At 41.1% G+C, this 17,362-nt stretch overlaps 1 protein-coding gene across 6 annotated transcripts in view; it reads right to left on the reverse strand.

Moving 5' to 3' along the window:
* Window positions 1–1,647: 1,647 nt before the first annotated feature.
* Window positions 1,648–17,362, reverse strand: part of LOC116035679 (receptor-type tyrosine-protein phosphatase U-like) — a 237,639-nt gene continuing 221,924 nt past the window's right edge. For all 6 annotated transcript variants that reach the window (XM_031278927.2, XM_031278926.2, XM_035992827.1 and 3 more), the window contains 4 exons: window positions 15,734–15,859; window positions 11,115–11,272; window positions 9,396–9,531; window positions 1,648–2,702 (listed from right to left, as the gene is read on the reverse strand). In XM_031278927.2, coding sequence (XP_031134787.1) covers window positions 2,640–2,702; window positions 9,396–9,531; window positions 11,115–11,272; window positions 15,734–15,859 — 483 coding nt within the window. In that variant the 3' untranslated portion in view covers window positions 1,648–2,639. The remainder of the gene's footprint in view (window positions 2,703–9,395; window positions 9,532–11,114; window positions 11,273–15,733; window positions 15,860–17,362) is intronic.

A 17,362-nucleotide genomic window follows, 5' to 3' on the forward strand; every position in this document is an offset into this window, starting at 1 on the left:
CTAAATACAATTATGAACCTGAAAATGAGCATAATATGAGCACTTTAAAGAAGGGGGCCACATTTGTAAGACGAGTCAAACTGTATTAAGACTCAAAGCTTGGGTTCTTGCCACTAATAAACAGTTCCATGATATAATATAAATAATGAGTTGCTAATTGTAACCTACAGCCATGGACAGATTATGAGACGATGTGCTCTTGAACACGGCCGTGTAAAACGCTTTGCGGTTGTTTTGCGTCCCTTTGTGGTCATTTCATATCTCTGTGGTCATCTCTTTGTGGTTGCCATGTGTCCCTCTGTAGTCATTTTGCATCTCATTGTAGTCATTTTGAGTCTCTGTGGTCATTTTGAGTCTCCTTGTGGTAGTTTTGCATCTCTTTGTGGTCCTTTCACATTTCAAAGTTTGTAGTCATTTTGAGTCTCTGTGTTCATTTTGCATCTCTTGGTGGCCATTATTTGTCTCTTCGTAGTCGTGTATGCATGCGTGCCTTTGTGGTCGTTTTGTTTGTCTTTGTGGTCACTATGTGGTCGTTGAGCGTCTCTTTGTGATTATTTTGCTTTTCTTTGTTTTGTGTGTCTTGTCCTGTTTTTGCATCTTTATAGTAATGCGTCTCTTTGTGGTCAATTAGCGTGTTTTTTTTGTGGTCGGTTTGAGTCTCCTTGTGGTCATTTTGTGTCTTTGTGGTTGTCTTTGCGTTTTGAGTCTGTTTGTGGCTACGTTCACACCGCAAGTCTTAATGCTTAAGTCGGATTTTTTGCTCAGATCCGATTTTTTTGTGGCCTATATCAGATTCCAGTGTGAACGGTTTGCAGTTTCGAAGTGAATCGCATGCGCAAAAGAACAATGACATCAGACGCAGCACACTGTTGCACTAAAGTCAGGGACGTTATGGAGGAAGTAAGCATTTTCGCTTTTATTTCAAAATGTTTGTGTAATGGCAGCCGTAACATTAATGAGCAGGTGCTGAGGAGGAGAAGGACGAAGAGAAAGAGTCAAATTGGCTATGTTGGCCTTTTGCGGGTTATGGCTGCAAATCTCTCTCCATTGACTTGCTCCATCACTAGTCTCCATTTTGTAGGCCTAGTCAAGTTTTTAATTTTCCTGTCTGTGTCTAGGGCTAACTCCCGCCGGTGCATAATTGTGACAAATGTCGATGTAGATAGATGTAAAAGTCGCATCAAATCCACCTCTGTTGTTCACACTGCGGCCGCATTGAAAGAAATCCGACCTGGGTCTGATTCAGGACCACATATGAAAGTGGTCTAAATCTAAAAATCAGATCTGGGCAAGATTTGAGTGTTCACACTACTTCTGAAGAAGTCTGACCTGGTCACTTCACACCAAAAAAAATCAGATTTGGGCCACTTTTTCCTGCAGTCTGAACATAGCCCTTGTGTCTCTTTGTGGTCATCTTGCATCTCTTAATTCCACATCTCTTGGTGGTCTTCTGAGTCTCAAAGATGGTAGTTTTGCATCTCTTTGTGGTCATTTCACATCTCTTTGTGGTCTTTTTCTGTCTATTGTTTGGCCTTTCAGCGTGGCTTTGTGCTTATTTGATTGAAATGTTAACAGTCACTTCATACAGAGGTTCCTGTCCAGGGGCCCTAGGCCTGTACCCGAAAAAAATCATTCCAAAAAGCGTGGTTGTTAAGCAACAACATATTTTATTTACTTTCCTGTTTTATACACTATTTAGAAAATAAAACACATTGAATAAATACAAATTTAGAAAGCGACAGATTTTTCGCCGTATTCTCACAGCAACACGCGGTTATTCTTTACGGAGCTCTCTGAGGACGAGCGGAGGGATTTACGTTGCAGAATCCATCCTGAAGCAGACTTGGGCCACACACTGCAATGAAACACTTAAGACTGGGCATGCAGATGCTGAAGTGGTCCCCATTTACAAACACAGAGAGAATGGATTGGCACATTGATAAGACGTTAAGAACATCTAGAAACACCCGGGGGGAGGGGAGGGGGGGAAAAAAGCATCTATATACAGAGAAAATAAATAAAGAGAAATTAGGTCCAAGACAACTCTACTGTACAGATATGTCCATCAGATTTGACTGACTTCTTCCCTCAGTTTACCTTCAATCATCAGCCTCACCCACAATAAAGTTCAAATATAGTACCGTACGACATGGGATGGTCACCAACAGCAGATTGCACCATTTACAGTGTTACAAACAAACACAAAATATCACCCAGTGTCAACTGGGTCAAGTGTAGTTCCCTTTCAGTGTTTGTTCATACTAAGGCAGGACACAGCTGAGCTCTTTGAGTTCTGTCGGCGAGGTGCACGACAGCTAGTCCAGCTGCTTCGACGGAGGTTGGATATAAAACCGACTCTACTCCTGTTAAGTGTCCTCTGATTTGGCAGATGTGAAGTGGCACGAAAGAGTACAGGTTGGATCAGAACGCCGAGGAAAAGCAAAAAAGGGTATCAGTAGTATGTTACAAGTTGTCCAGTGAGCTTTCTAAATTGTAATGTCTTGACGGCAGACAGTGTTTCATCCAGGCATGGCGCAGACAGAATACCAGAGCTGTATACATGGATTAAAGGAGGCAGGAGCACAGATCCAGGATGCAGACCTTCTCCTCCAAGAGGGACCAGAAGGGAGGGATTGGTGCTATCTGACTTCCAAACAGTCCAGGTACTCCTGGGCCAGGTCATAGCAGAACCGGTACTGCTCCTAGAACAAGCACAGAGATTGATCAAGATTATTTTTTCATATCAACAGTAAATAATTTGTGTGAACTAGAAATGTTCCCTTAAATGTTCCGGTGTTTGGTGTTTTAAGCCCCCAACGTCTCATTCCAGGCAGCGCTGCCTGGAAGGCACTAGGATTAGGCAATGGTTAGGGTTAGGATTAAGGTTAGGTTTAGGTTCCTTGAAGTTGACGGTTAGGGGGTTAGGGTTAGGTGCCTTGAAGTCGACGGTCGCAGCGCTGCCTTGAAGTTGCCGTTGGGGGCTTAAAACACCATTGAGCTGTTCCTACTTTGTTGGAAATCATCTTTTGTAATAGTCAGGGCATTCTAGAAGTAATGTAATGATCAAACATTGTAATTTAGTTCTTGGTGTGTCTACCAGAGGTAAAGGATCAATCTAGTGGTAGTCTGTATTTGTCTTATCTTATTATGTGCAGACCGAAACCAACAATGAACTGATCCTACTAACACCTCCAGGTTCACCATTGCTAAGATTAAAACATGCCCATTATGAGACAGTGAGTCTCCTAGCTACTGCAGCTAGCAGTAGGGGTGTAAATCACACGTTTTAGCACGATACGCTATTATATTGATTCTTTGCACAACGATGCAATATTTACTGATATCACAAAGTCTGCCACGATATGATTTGGATTAGATTCAATTCAGGAGCCTGCGACCGATATGAGACGATACATAAGATCATTTAACACAATCAGTTACATTTATATATATTTACAAAAAGCAACTACAACATGATTTTCTCCTCCTCAATAGCATGTAAAGCTACAGACACAGAAATGGTACATCCTAAGGAAAGCTCATTGTAGGATTGGCTCATAGTGGCTGTAATTCTGCACCAAGGCTGAATTTCGTGAAAGAGACTTCAGATACAGTATTAGGGGACCACTAAGGTCTATATAAAAGAGACTTCAGATACAGTATTAGGGGACCACTAAGGTCTATATAAAAGAGACTTCAGATACAGTATTAGGGGACCACTAAGGTCTATATAAAGAGACTTCAGATACAGTATTAGGGGACCACTAAGGCCTATATAAAAGACTTCAGATACAGTATTAGGGGACCACTAAGGCCTATATAAAAGAGACTTCAGATACAGTATTAAGGGACCACTAAGGTCTATATAAAGAGACTTCAGATACAGTATTAGGGGACCACTAAGGCCTATATAAAAGAGACTTCAGATACAGTATTAGGGGACCACTAAGGCCTATATAAAAGAGACTTCAGATACAGTATTAGGGGACCACTAAGGTCTATATAAAAGAGACTTCAGATACAGTATTAGGGGACCACTAAGGCCTATATAAAAGAGACTTCAGATACAGTATTAGGGGACCACTGAGGCCTATATAAAAGAGACTTCAGATACAGTATTAGGGGACCACTAAGGCCTATATAAAAGCATCCAAAAAGTAGCATGTCATAGGACCTTTAAGGATTGAATCAATGTATCGTTACACCCCTAGCTAGCAGTAATAAGAGTGCTTGTGTGTTTGACAGCCCGCAATCACAAACATTTTATAACTTACATTAATGCCTATGACAGACGAGAGAAAATATTTTTTTGTAAATTAATTGTAAGACTTTAATATCCTCTAAGGCCTTTTTTAAGGAAACTGAATACAAAGCTTTTTAGGACCTGCAGATGCCCTCTAACAGGTCAGATTAAATAAAAGAGCAATAATGTGCTAATAAGAGAGCTTTAGAGGGTTCAGGGGGCAGATAGTGTTCCCTTTGGCCAGAGCTGGGCTAGCTGTTTGCCCCTGCTTCAAGTCTCTGTGCTAGGCTAAACTAGCCATTACCTGGCTGTAGCTACATACTAAGCAGACGGATACATACTGATCTTCTCATGTAACCCTCTGCAAGAAAGTAAATAAGTGTATTTCCTAAAACATCTAACTATTCCTTTAAAGATTTACATGTCCAATAGGAACCAATGGGCTTGGGAAGTCAGAAAGTATTGAGAGAGAATGCACTGTAGGTTCAGGTCTTTTCATGGGATTTTCATCTCCTTATGTTGACCATAAAAAACATGGAATATATCCAGGCTTATTCTTTAAACCTTTGGGAGTATCAGACAAGAAAGGGTCAAAACCCCTATACTTCTGCTATCCACAAAAACAACTAAAAACACATAACTGTGATGATTCATTCGCTGTCTATTTATGTTTGTATTTGTATTTGTGTGTGATCTCCTTACTCAAAAGACATCCTGTCCCTTATATAGCTGCATTGCATGCTGGTCCGTTAAGGTGACTGTGGGTGGAGAGATTAGTAATGCTGTCTCCTCCACTATGGATTTGTCCCTGTATGACTGATGATGTCAGTGCTAAATAATGGATTAAGGCAGAAGCCCCAGCTCTTAGAATCTGAAGGAGTGACACTAAAACCTGAGGTGTACTATTTATAGGGTTTGGTACCGAAACACGGTGCAAATAGGGCAACGGTTCCGACGTAAACGGTAGTAACGAGACCGAATAAGAACGAAAATTTCGGTGCCTCATTTTGGTGCCTGACTTTTTTCAGAAGCATCGCTGCATGGGACGCTAAGTTACCGTTAGCTAGTAGCTGGATTAAACACAATGGTTAAAATGCTGACTGCTTACGTTAAGCGGTGTAAAGTGTGACTGTATTTCCCTGTAGAGGATTCCAACAGCGGGACGTAACAGTCTGACTGCAGCTGCTGTTGTCGGAAAAACAACACAGACTGTTCACTTGAAAACTCGCCAGTCTTGTGGTGCATTTTAAGTTATTGTAAAATACCCTTTTCCCATCTGGTGCTTGGTTTTGTCGTTTACCAGCAATTTACTGGTGAAATAAGTTATTGTTATAAGTTACTGTCATTACATTATTAATCAATCAGGAAGGAGCTCCTTTCTCAACTTCAGACGTCTTTTTAATATAATATACTCGCCTAGAATTTCAAAGGATTTTGTTCTGTTAAGTCTTGATGCTGAGAAAGCATTTGATCAAGTAGAATGGCCCTACCTCTTTTCCAACCTGGAAAATTTTCAGATGGGTGATGAGTTTGCTGCATGGATCCGATTACTGTACAGCAGCCCCATTGCTAGAATAATCACAAATCAAACGCTTTTGGCCCAGTTCCGACTCCACAGAGGCACAAGGCAAGGTTGCGTGCTAAGCCCTTTATTTTTTTCCTCTGGCTTTGGAACCACTAGCGGAGACCATTAGATGCCATCCTGATATACATGGATATAACACAGAGTACATGGCAAACAAAATATCCTTGTACGCTGATGATATTCTGTTATTTATATCCCAACCGAAAGTTACTATGCCAAATGTTTTAGCAGTTATTAAGCTATTCGGCACCTTTGCTGGATATAGGATTAATTGGGGTAAAAATGAACTGATGCCCTTAAAGCTAGAAGATTACAATTGGCTCAAGTCCCTCCCTTTTAAGATAACATCAGAAAAATTCACCTATCTGGGAATCGTCATTACTAAAAAATTAAGCTCTATGTTGAAAGAAAATTTCCTTCTCCTTTTAGACAAACTCAAAAATAGAATTCAGTTCTGGAGGACTCTTCCATTATCCCTAGTGGGCAGGGTGAATACAATTAATATGGTTTTTCTCCCACAACTACTTTACCTCCTCCAAAACATACCAATATTTCTCTCAAAGTGATACTTTAAAAAGTCAGACTCAATAGTTCTTCCCTTTGTCTGGAATTATAAATCCCATAGAATAAAAAAAAGAACATTTGTGTAAGTCCAGATCACATGGAGGACTTGCATTTCCAAATTTTATAAATTATTATTGGGCTACATCTATCCGTTCCATTGCATCAGTGTTAGATGATACTGCTTTGTTGTTGAATGGGCTGGAGATTGAGCGAGAGGACTGTCTGCCATACCTAATTGGTGCTGCTAATTTTATCTCTGATTCCTCTTAACAGAACATGTTACCATCACAACCCGGTAATACATGACACAATAAGGATTTGGAAACAGATATCAGAGAACTTAAAACGCAGAGTGATCTCTCTCTGGTTGCCAATAGCAGCAAACCCTTCCTTCCCTCCTTATTGTCTAGACACGGTCTTTGATATGTGGAAAGAGCTCGGTGTTCGTAACGTAGGGGATTTATATATAGAAGGATCATTTGCATCTTTTCATCAGCTACAACAAAAATATGGTTTACCCAAACACCATTTATTCAGATTCTTTCAAGTAAGAACACATCTTCCTCAGTTTGAGAAAGCAGGGCCAGATAAGTTGGATGATTGCCTAGGTGAGTTAGGGAGGTCAGATCACAATATATCCTGTTTATATGATAAGTTGCAAGAGATAAGCCGCCCAACTACTGCTACTGTTAAAGTGGATTGGGAAAAGGAGTTGGGTACGAACATACAAAATGACCTATGGGACGAGAGTTTAGCACATATCCACAAGTGCTCCATAAACGCACGTCATTGTCTAATACAGTTTAAAATCCTACATAGGCTACATTATTCCAAAGAAAGACTTCATAGGATCTTCCCTGAGCTCTCTCCACTGTGTGAAAAATGTGACACTCATGTTGGTGATTTACTTCGTAGTTATGTTCTCTGTTGCAGAATACAAGGTTACTGGAGTGATATCTTTAGTTTCATGTCCAAGGTGTTAAATATTCAAATTGTCCCAGATCCAGTTTTAGTAATCTTAGGGATATCCAATGAAACAAAGAGACTGACAATGGCGCAACAGCGCTTCTTGGCATATGGAATTCTCACTGCAAAGAAGTGTATCCTCTTATTCTGGAAAAAGAAAGCGGGACCAACACTGAAGATATGGCTCACGGAGATGTTGAACACACTCCGCCTTGAGAGGATCAGGTTCATCCTTAAGGACAAACTAAAAGACTTTGAGAACATTTGGCGACCTTTGGAATCTTATCTTACAGGACAAGCAGTTTCCTGATTGGGTTATTGCGGGTAGGGCTTAGGGCCTCTCATTTGTTAGTTTTTTTTAAATTTTTTTTAATTTATCCTCATTTCCAATTCTTTATTTTTGTTTGTATACTGTAAAAAAGAAGCGCTGTAATAACAATTTTGTAACTTCATTTTTGAAATTAAGCTTCATAATAAAAATATTTGAAACATTATTAATCATTTAATCATCATTTAATTTTGACCATATGGCCTTTGCAATAAACAAGCCGTTCTTTAATTTCGCCAACTGTCGTTTTCTATTATATACATTATAAATATATTATATATATATATATTTCGGTTCAGGCACTGGTTCAGGCACCGGTTCAGGCACTGGCACCGTTTTAAAAGTATCGTTTTAGCACTGGTATCGGAAAAATCCCAAACGATACCCAACCCTAACTATTTATATTGTTGTTGTCTTGCGTACATTGGTTTCTAATTGTTAAATTGTTTTTGTCTATTCAGTTGTTTATACGTTTTTGTCTGTCTTATTATTGGCTTGTCAGTCATCTGTGAAGCCCTTTGAACTGACCAAACATCGAACAAACGAACACTGTATGTGTGTTTGCGGGTTTGGTAAATTTCCATGGTAACAGCAAACTCCACCAATCAGACGACGTCACCGTTACACTTAGGATTGTGGGTATCCTAAGAAGCCACAAGTCCGTATCATGTCAACCTTGTTTTAGAAAAAACATGTTTTATTCACAATGTCATGGAGAAGTACTACTTCTCCATGACATTGTGAATAAAACATGTTTTTTCTAAAACAAGGTTGACATGATACGGACTTGTGGCTTCTACAGAGGCATAAACCTTCATTTCACAACCTCGGAGCTCGTGGTAAGGATCGTTTTATGGCTAATAACCAAAATGAAATGGGATTTTCACTTCCGGAACCACACTACTGAGCTCTATTTCCCTTCTGCCTCTCTTTTGTTCTTGTTACTGCATGCTCATAAATTGGAGTCAGACCTCATGATAAACGCAAATGTATTGCTCAACTCGACTCAATATTGTTATCGCAATATATCGAAAGTGTTGCAATAAGTATGCAATATTTAGTTTATTTTGTGGAGCGCTGCGTCCAGTCCGTTGGCTGTGTGGCTTAGTCGTGTTTGATTTAGAGCCCGCTTGAAACGCTGTAATCATGTTTCATTGGCCAGTTACCGTGCCACTTGCACGTTAGTACACGTCAGCGCACGGGTCCACTACGTGACAAACCCTATGGAGCGTACCACGTGTGTGCATATTTCGACAGTGTAAGTGAAGAAATAGATAGAGACAACAAAACTGAACGAATAAGAGAAGCGAAAGAAAAGTTGTGTCCTGTTAATTTATATATTTTATACTGTCCAACCAGTAAAACATGTCCTGTTCTGTAGACAGGGTCCTTATTTATATATTTATATTGGACCAGTCCAATATGACCGTTTGTTGAAATAAACCTTGTGTTGTATTTGTTATGAATCTATTTTGATGCGTTTTCCCATAACTTTTGTAATTTTACATATGTTTTAAAAATATCAAAATGAATATCGATATCGCAATATTCATAATCAATATTGCAATATCACATTTTGTCAATATTGTGCAACGCTTTATTTCTGGATTGTGGCTCTGTCTTCCCTGACATACCCTGTCTGAGGCAGCTGCATAGTGCGATATATAATATGTTGCAGTAAAGGGAGATGAAGGTCCCTGCTTGCTCACCATTGTCTCCACCATGTTTGGCTTGGAGTTGCGCAGCGTTTTGGCAGCAAAGAACACGTCCACCATGCTGTGGTGACGAATCATCTCCAAGATCATGGTGCTGGCACAGAAAGTACCGCTTCGACCGCCGCCATTCCTGCTCCAGAAAGAAGGGACGAAAACACAGACACAAACACACAGAGCACAAGTATAAAGACGTGAGTGACCTAATAAAGATGTGCTACAGCGGCGTAGACAGCCTCTCAGAGGGAAATGTCACAGTTTGACTGAGCACAGATCAAGCATGCTGTCACAAAAAAGGCCAACTAGCAGACTTTTAAGATGGATATCGGAGTAAAGTTCTCATTAAAATCAGATATGAGATGTCTAACACACAGCCTGCCTGACCTCCAGAGTTCAAAGAGCCTGATTGGAGATGGAGGACAGATCTAATGGAAGGCATGCAGCTCATGTAAAGACACAAAGACTTGTGAGGTGAATAATATGAATGTAGTGTGGAATCTAGTTAGATCACAGTCTACTTGAGGTCCAAGGCCCGCCGTCAAATAGTCTGAATGTTGTTTCTAATGCATTTCCATTCAGACAAGAATGACGTTACCAGGGTTTCCCCCAGTGTATTGCAAGCCAGGTGGCCCACCAGGCCTAAGTTGACCCCACCAGGCCTAAAAAAAAAATGTAATGACGTTTTTTAAACTACTGTTAAAGTAGGGCGACTCGGGTTGGAAACTTAGGAGTAGTCTTTTTTTTTTTTTTAAATATCCAGTTAGCTTTTAGCTCTGACTTAATATAGGGCCCTATGGAGTCTGTCTAATAGCTTTTTTTAAATGTTTAGGTTTGGTATCACTGAAACTATTGGGCTCTACATTAATGCTGCCATCAGTCTGTCGAAACACTCATCAAAAAAAGACACCTTCCACTGGCCTAACAACTTTTCCGAGGGAAACCCTGGACGTTTATGATGTTGAATTTATTTACTTTTGAATATACTGTAGACTGCAGCTCAACCCTCGTATTGTCCTCCCATCGACCATGCACCTGTTTCCCGCCCCTCTTGTTTTTTTTGTTTTTTTTTCTTGTTGTTTCCTTGTTATGATATTGTTATGTTTCTTTTCTTTTCTGTATGTGTCATGTCATTGTCTGATATAATGTCTTGGACTCCGGGAGACTAGCTGGTGATCTAGGCATCAGCTAATGGGGATCCTTAAACTAAACTAAACTAGTTTTACACTTCTTTTTAGAAATCATGGTCAATAAACTTCATTTATATGAATGTATACATAATACAGTAAAGAAATCCAAGCAGAAATGATGAATTATTTGGACTAATAGTTAAGATCAGAGGAACGTTTGTAAATGGATAATCACAGACTGGTATTATGTCAAAGTTTAGACAGGGTACTGTTTGGAAACAATTTCAATTTTTGAAATGGCAGCACATAATCACACCTGTTTGCCTGTTTGCAAAGCATAAATATAAATAATCAAGCAATTATGTGTTAAACCTAGGCTTCTAGCCAACTTCACAAAAAAAAACAACAAAAAAACATTTCTGATAAAGAAAGTTTGAAAATGGGTCAAATTTGACCCGAGGACAACAGGAGGGTTAAATCTAAAACACATACACACACGGACGCACAAACACACAGACACACACACACACACACACACACACACACACACACACACACACACAGTGCAGATGCATGTAAGCGGACTCACAGGCAGTGGACGATGGTGCGTCCCTCTCCACACTCCATCTGCCAGTTGTGAACCTGAGCCAAAAGGCTGAGGAAGGCTTTCTTGGAGTCGGGCACGTCGCGGTATGGGGACCAGCGCAGGAACTGGAAGTGACGCACCACAAGCTGGCCTTCCTGAAGCTTTAGAGACCAAGAGTTGTGGGAGGAGGGAGAAAGATGTGAGAACAGTTTGATTTTTTTCCAATAGAAGACATCATATACTGTATGCATTAACACACCGCACACGCACCACACATCACAAACTCATTCAAACATCTATCTGGTTTTTTAGCCAGAGGGGATTCTGTCAACACTTGACAACCTGTTTTAACTGTGTGGAGCTCCTGTTCCTAACTTCTAATTGGCTGTTAAAGATACAGTACATAGCAGTGTACTTTACTTACAACATTAAAGTGAGAACACATTAATGTAAACATAGTTAACATCAGATAATTACATTTCTGTCCTTTTTACTTTTTTTATTTTAAACATTACTTGTTGGGCTTTTTATGCATTTTTATATTAGATAGTACAGATAGATGAGAAAGGGGGGAGAGAGACGGTAGAAAACACGCAGCAGAGGGCCGCAGGTTGGATCGAACTCTGGCCGCTGCCAAGGACTCTGGGGGCCGCACGCTCTACCAGGTGAGCTAGAGGTCGCAAGCAAATTTCACGGTGGGATTCTCCGCTGATCGTTTTAGCGATGCTGCACGAAACTGGCAGCCAAACAGAGGGATGTCTGTACTTTATCAATTGTACGCCATAGCGTACATAGTGTAATGCTTAGTGTTGGCTTAGTTTTGCAGGCTGCCGTTTCCATTTAAAAAAAATCTGGGTGGAGCGAATTGGGATCTTTATTGACGATAGCTTGTCAATTTAAAAATGGTGGGTTATGGCAGGATGTCGCGCTATTGATAATTTTCTTTGACCAAACAGTGGTCTGCAGTGTTTTAACTCCACCTTCTAGTATCGGCTAAGCTCGCTTGGAACCTCGACTGAGGTGGTACCAAAAAAAGTACCAAGTACTAGCCACAACTTTTGCTAATGGAAATTAATTTGATGAAAATTAATTGATGAAACCGTTCTAATGTATAACAAACCAAACTGAACCACTTGGTGGAAACGCAACTTAAAGGAGAAATGCGGCACAAAATGAACCTAGGGGTTAATAACACATCTGTATCAAGTCAATCGTTCTCTGGGATATGTTTTCATGCTACTCGAATGTGACCAGTTTTAGCGCAAACCGAACGATGAACACCGTGTAACCAGTAACCAGTAACATAGCTCAAGCAGGGCGTTCGACTGGTCGTGACTGTTTTCCCAAGATGGTGCCTGCCGGTATATGTGAACGGTACTGTCTTTCTAAACTATCTTTTTATAAACTATCTCAAGTTGTCAATGCTTCGGTTTACATGTAGGGACCCTCATTATGCTACCGTGGAAGTGTGGTGGTATTTTGAGCCTTGTTAGTGGTATAGAAATAGTGATTTCTTTTTACTTTACCCATGCCCCGACAACTAGCGTTATAAGCTAATTAGCGGTTTGCGCTAAAACTTGTCACATTCGATTAGCATGAAAACATATCCCAGAGAACGGTCGACTCGGTACACATGTGTTATTAACCCCTAGGTTCATTTTGCGCCGGATTTCTCCTTTAAGATCCTGTGCATGGAATAGTGTGAATGTGTGTCCTGGTGCACGCACACAAGATACAAACAAACAGGGAGCCGCCTATTATAACACTGCTCCATAGCACTACTAGTGGTCAAAAACTCCACAAGGCACCTTTAATTTGGAGGAACACAAGCATTAACAATACTGGTGTGAGATACATTTTTGCTGTATCTTCAGGACAGTGGAGTACCTTCTTGGGACAGAGGCTATCGGTGTCTTGCTCTGTGGTGTCTGTCTCTTCAGGATCCTGCAGAGAGTCATGTGGGAACAGTTTCTGAGATATTCGAGGGGCCGGGTAGGAGTGGAAAGGGGACGGGGGGGTTTAGGCCAGCGCGAGGGTCGGGTAAGGGGTGAGGGGGCGCAGTAGCTAGGAGGGTTTATCAACTAAAGGAGGCTTCATGACAAGGACACATGATCAACTAGCTGCTAGAAGAATCTACAGGAGACTGCTGAGAACCTACTGAGGCTACTGAGGTCAAAGGATTGGAGCTAAAGTGGAAGCTGGAGCTAAGCTAAACTCCTCGGAAGACACACACACACACACACACACACACACACACACACACACACACACACACACAAACAAACAAACATATTCACACAAAAAAAGCCATACTGAAATATTTGATATGGTCAAAATCAAGAAATGTGTTTCAGAGTTTTATAATAGAAGTTCTGTTTATTTTAATATCACATACTTGCATAACAGGCCCATATCTGCTTATTAAACAAGTCTTGGGACGATACGTAACTAATAACATTACCGTACTGTTGAAACAATTGCTTTTTGGAAAGTAAGATTATTATGTAGCAAATCATTCTGACTGCTGGGAACAACAAACACCAGCTGGGACCTAGGTCACCATTCGGAATCGTTATAGAAGTATCAGGCTTCATTAGCTCTCTTAAAAATTAATTAATTAATTCAGTGCCAGGAAATGCCTCCCACAGCAACACAGAGCTGGGTCAGTGCTTTGCTGAGGCAGGACTTGAGCAAATGTTTTTGTTCATATCCAACATTAAGCAAAAAACATCTCATTTGATAAGCAAAGTCAACATTTAAACAGCAATTTTGCCATTAACGTTGTCAAGCTGACGTATCAAGGCAACTTAGAGTGATTCAGACTTCACACTTGGATCTTAATGTATGTTTGTGCTGTGAAGACAGCAAATGGAAGGCAATTACATCCTTTCATTAAAGGATGTTAGGGAACAATAGGGTGGACAATGTGGAGAACATACAGTACATATAGGTCTCATAAGGTAAACTCAGAAACCTTGACGTAGGTGCAGCCTTTCACCATGCACTGCTGTCATCGGGGGCCCGGTTGAGTTCAGAGTTACATTTGCAGTATTGTAAAACTCTACAGTGTTTACGTCTGTTTATGTAATGCCACTTCAAGGAGGAGAAATGAACAGGAAATCAAATGCAATGCCATACCACTCCAAGGTTGCCAACTGTCGAGCCTGCCTCTCAACAACAACAAATGTCACCTCAATATAATGAAAAATCCCCAATGTCTGAACATCAACCTTATTAAAAGATGTCAGCATTAAGATGAATCTATAAACATTCTCTTTTCGAGTTTGAGTACCTTGGACTAAACTGTGCATATGTATGTATGTAAATTCACAACAACACCTTTGTGACACATTCTCAGCCAGGTGAAACCAGATGGTCAGGGTTCTGTTTCAGGAGTAAGACGACCGCCATGCAAATAGGAAAGTAGTCTAATTGGCTAATCTCTTTCTTGTGTGTTTTTGTTTCTTACAGTGCAACATATTTCTAGCCCTTTGTCAATAAGTCAAATCAGACATAAGCAGACCGTGAAAATAAATTGATTCACACTGAGACCATCTTTTTGTACTTTGAATGTAAAACAAAAAAAGGTGCCAGAGTGCATAAAAAGCATTGTTCATAAAAAAAAAAAAAAAAAAAAAAAAAAAAGTTAAATAAAGTAGGACAGAGGTCCGGGCTAAGCCCTGAATGTGCTTAAATCCTAGAAATGCCCCAGCATACACCTGACCTGTGCGGGCGGCTGGGAGTGGGTTTGCCTCTTGGCAACGATGAGTGAGGACAGCAAATGTGGAAAGGTTGGAAAAAATGCAATTCAAAGAAAAATGGATAGATGAATCTGCCTGTATTTTGCCATCTCATACCAATCCTAAACCACTATGTCTGATTTGCCAAATGACAATTGCTGTATGCAGGGTTGTTTTTACCAGATACATTTTATTGTTTGTTTATTTACTGGCCCCTGGCCTCCTGGTATTTTGCAGAAGTGGCTCCCGGGCAAAGCAGGTGGGGATCCCTGGAGTAGGTTATAGAGCTCCCACTTAATGAGCTAAAGCAACTGTATTAGTATTACTGCAGTATTTTATCTACTATCTTTTATAGTGTCTTTGCAGTCTTTTTGGCACTGGTTTGTTCACACCATTCTTTTTGCCATGTTCCCAATATCTCCTGTAATTACAGCTGAAAGACTGACATGGCTGCCTGTGTTTTAGCATAATGTTAGCATAATGTTAGCTGTCCAGATACTGTGTTTTGCCAGCGAAGGAGCTGAAATGATCACAAAATTAGATTGTCCAGAATAATGACCAAACTTATCAATTGACAGTAAAGGTTTATCAATCATGTCGTTTTTCCACCTTAGCCAAGTTACCTGGTTGCTAACACAGCCAGCTGGCTCACAATAATTGTTGTCTAACTGTGTGTTCAAATTTAGAGGCGGTGTGATTGCATACAAAGTCAGTGGAAAGACGCAATAAGACCCAATTTCAGCCGGGAGTGGCAAAAATTCAGTGTCTGGATTGCAGTACATTCTGGTGTACCTCTAATCTAAAATTCACACCTCGTAAATTCTTATTTGGAAATGTTTTTTTGCATGTATTTTGACAAGAGGTTGCTCCTGATCCACCTACCCGAGTGATGTTCTGAACCCGGAAGAGACGGATGATTACGTCATCGTCGGCCGTCCTGGACAGAAGCTCCACCGTCATTGGCCCATACTGCTGCAACCCCGGTTCAGGCCAATACTGCAGACAAGGCTGGGGAGAGGAGGGGGTGGGGGGAAGCGGTTTGGGTTTTTAAAGTCCCTTTATTGGACAATTTTCAGAGAAAGATCCCAATCACATAAATCAAAAACAAGTCAAGAAAAGAAAAACCTAAATAAAATAAAAATTAAATAGAAAACAACAAAATCAAACAAGAGAGGAGAGGAGTTCTTTCCTCTCCTCTCTTGTTTGATTTTGTTGTGTTTTGAGGATGAGGATGAGGAGAGAAGAGAAGAAAAGAGGAGGAAAGGAGAGAAGAGGAGAGGATGAGGAGAGAAGAGAAGAAAAGAGGAGGAAAGGAGAGAATGAGGAGAGAAGAAGGAGAAAAGGAGAGAAGAGGAGAGGATGAGGAGAGAAGAGAAGAGGAGGAAAGGAGAGAAGAGGAGAGGATGAGGAGAGAAGAGAAGAAAAGAGGAGGAAAGGAGAGAAGAGGAGAGGATGAGGATAGCGGAAAAGAGGAGAGGGGAGGAGAAAAGGAAAGGATGAGGGAGAGGAGAGGAAAGAAGAGGAGAGGAGAAAAGAAAAGGAGAGGATGAGGGAGAGGAGAGGAAAGAAGAGGAGAGGAGAAAAGAAAAGGAGAGGATGAGGGAGAAGAGAAGAGAGGAGAGGAGAAGAGAAAAGGAGAGGAGAGGATAGGAGAGGAAAGAAGAGGAGAGGATAGGAGAGGAGAAAAGGATAGGAGAGGAAAGAAGAGGAGAGGATAGGAGAGGAGAAAAGGATAGGAGAGGATAGGAGAGGAGAGGATAGGAGAGGAAAGAAGAGGAGAGGATAGGAGAGGAAAGAAGAGGAGAGGAGAGGTGATTAGCCCCCTGTTGCTGGAGGCAGGACAGACCCTGGTGTCAGCAGCCAGTGATGGTGCAGCCCAGTAACAAGACACCTGAGTATTGACAGCAGAGACAATTAGCCTAAATGACAATGATTATCTACAAATAGCAACCGTAAATTAAATGAGCCAAAAAAACAACCCGCTCGTCGCCAGGAACAATCCTTCACATGAGCCACGATCGCCTAGCTTGAATTATTCATGAGTCCAAATCATTACCATTAGCACATTATAAATTAATGGAGAAGGAGACCTTGGCTATGCCTGGGAGAGATAAACAGGAAGTTAGCCCAGAGGTTGTCGCTCGCGAGAGCCAAGGTCTCCCATTCCCGCTGCTTCAAAGACGCGTCTTCTCGGCCGATAGGAGAGAGCGAGAAAACCCACGGGGGGAGCGGTGTTGACACGCTGACGAGTTCTGCGGTGACTTTGGGGTTGAGGGGACCCCTGGAGTCGGAAGTGATAATGGCATTTCACAATGACACAAGGGTATTGCCAGGTGACATTGGGCAGGAGGAGAGATAAATATTTATACATTCAGACAGCTGCAACGCAGGAGGGCAAACTGAGTGTGAGTGTGTGTGTGTCGGGGGAGTGAACTGTGAATCTACTGGCAGCTAGAGACAAGGAAGGAGAAGAGGAAAAGAGTGACAGAGGAAGGAGGACAGGTTGCAGCT

This window comes from Sander lucioperca, chromosome 16 (assembly GCF_008315115.2).
Source record: "Sander lucioperca isolate FBNREF2018 chromosome 16, SLUC_FBN_1.2, whole genome shotgun sequence".
In the NCBI taxonomy this organism is placed as follows: domain Eukaryota; kingdom Metazoa; phylum Chordata; class Actinopteri; order Perciformes; family Percidae; genus Sander; species Sander lucioperca.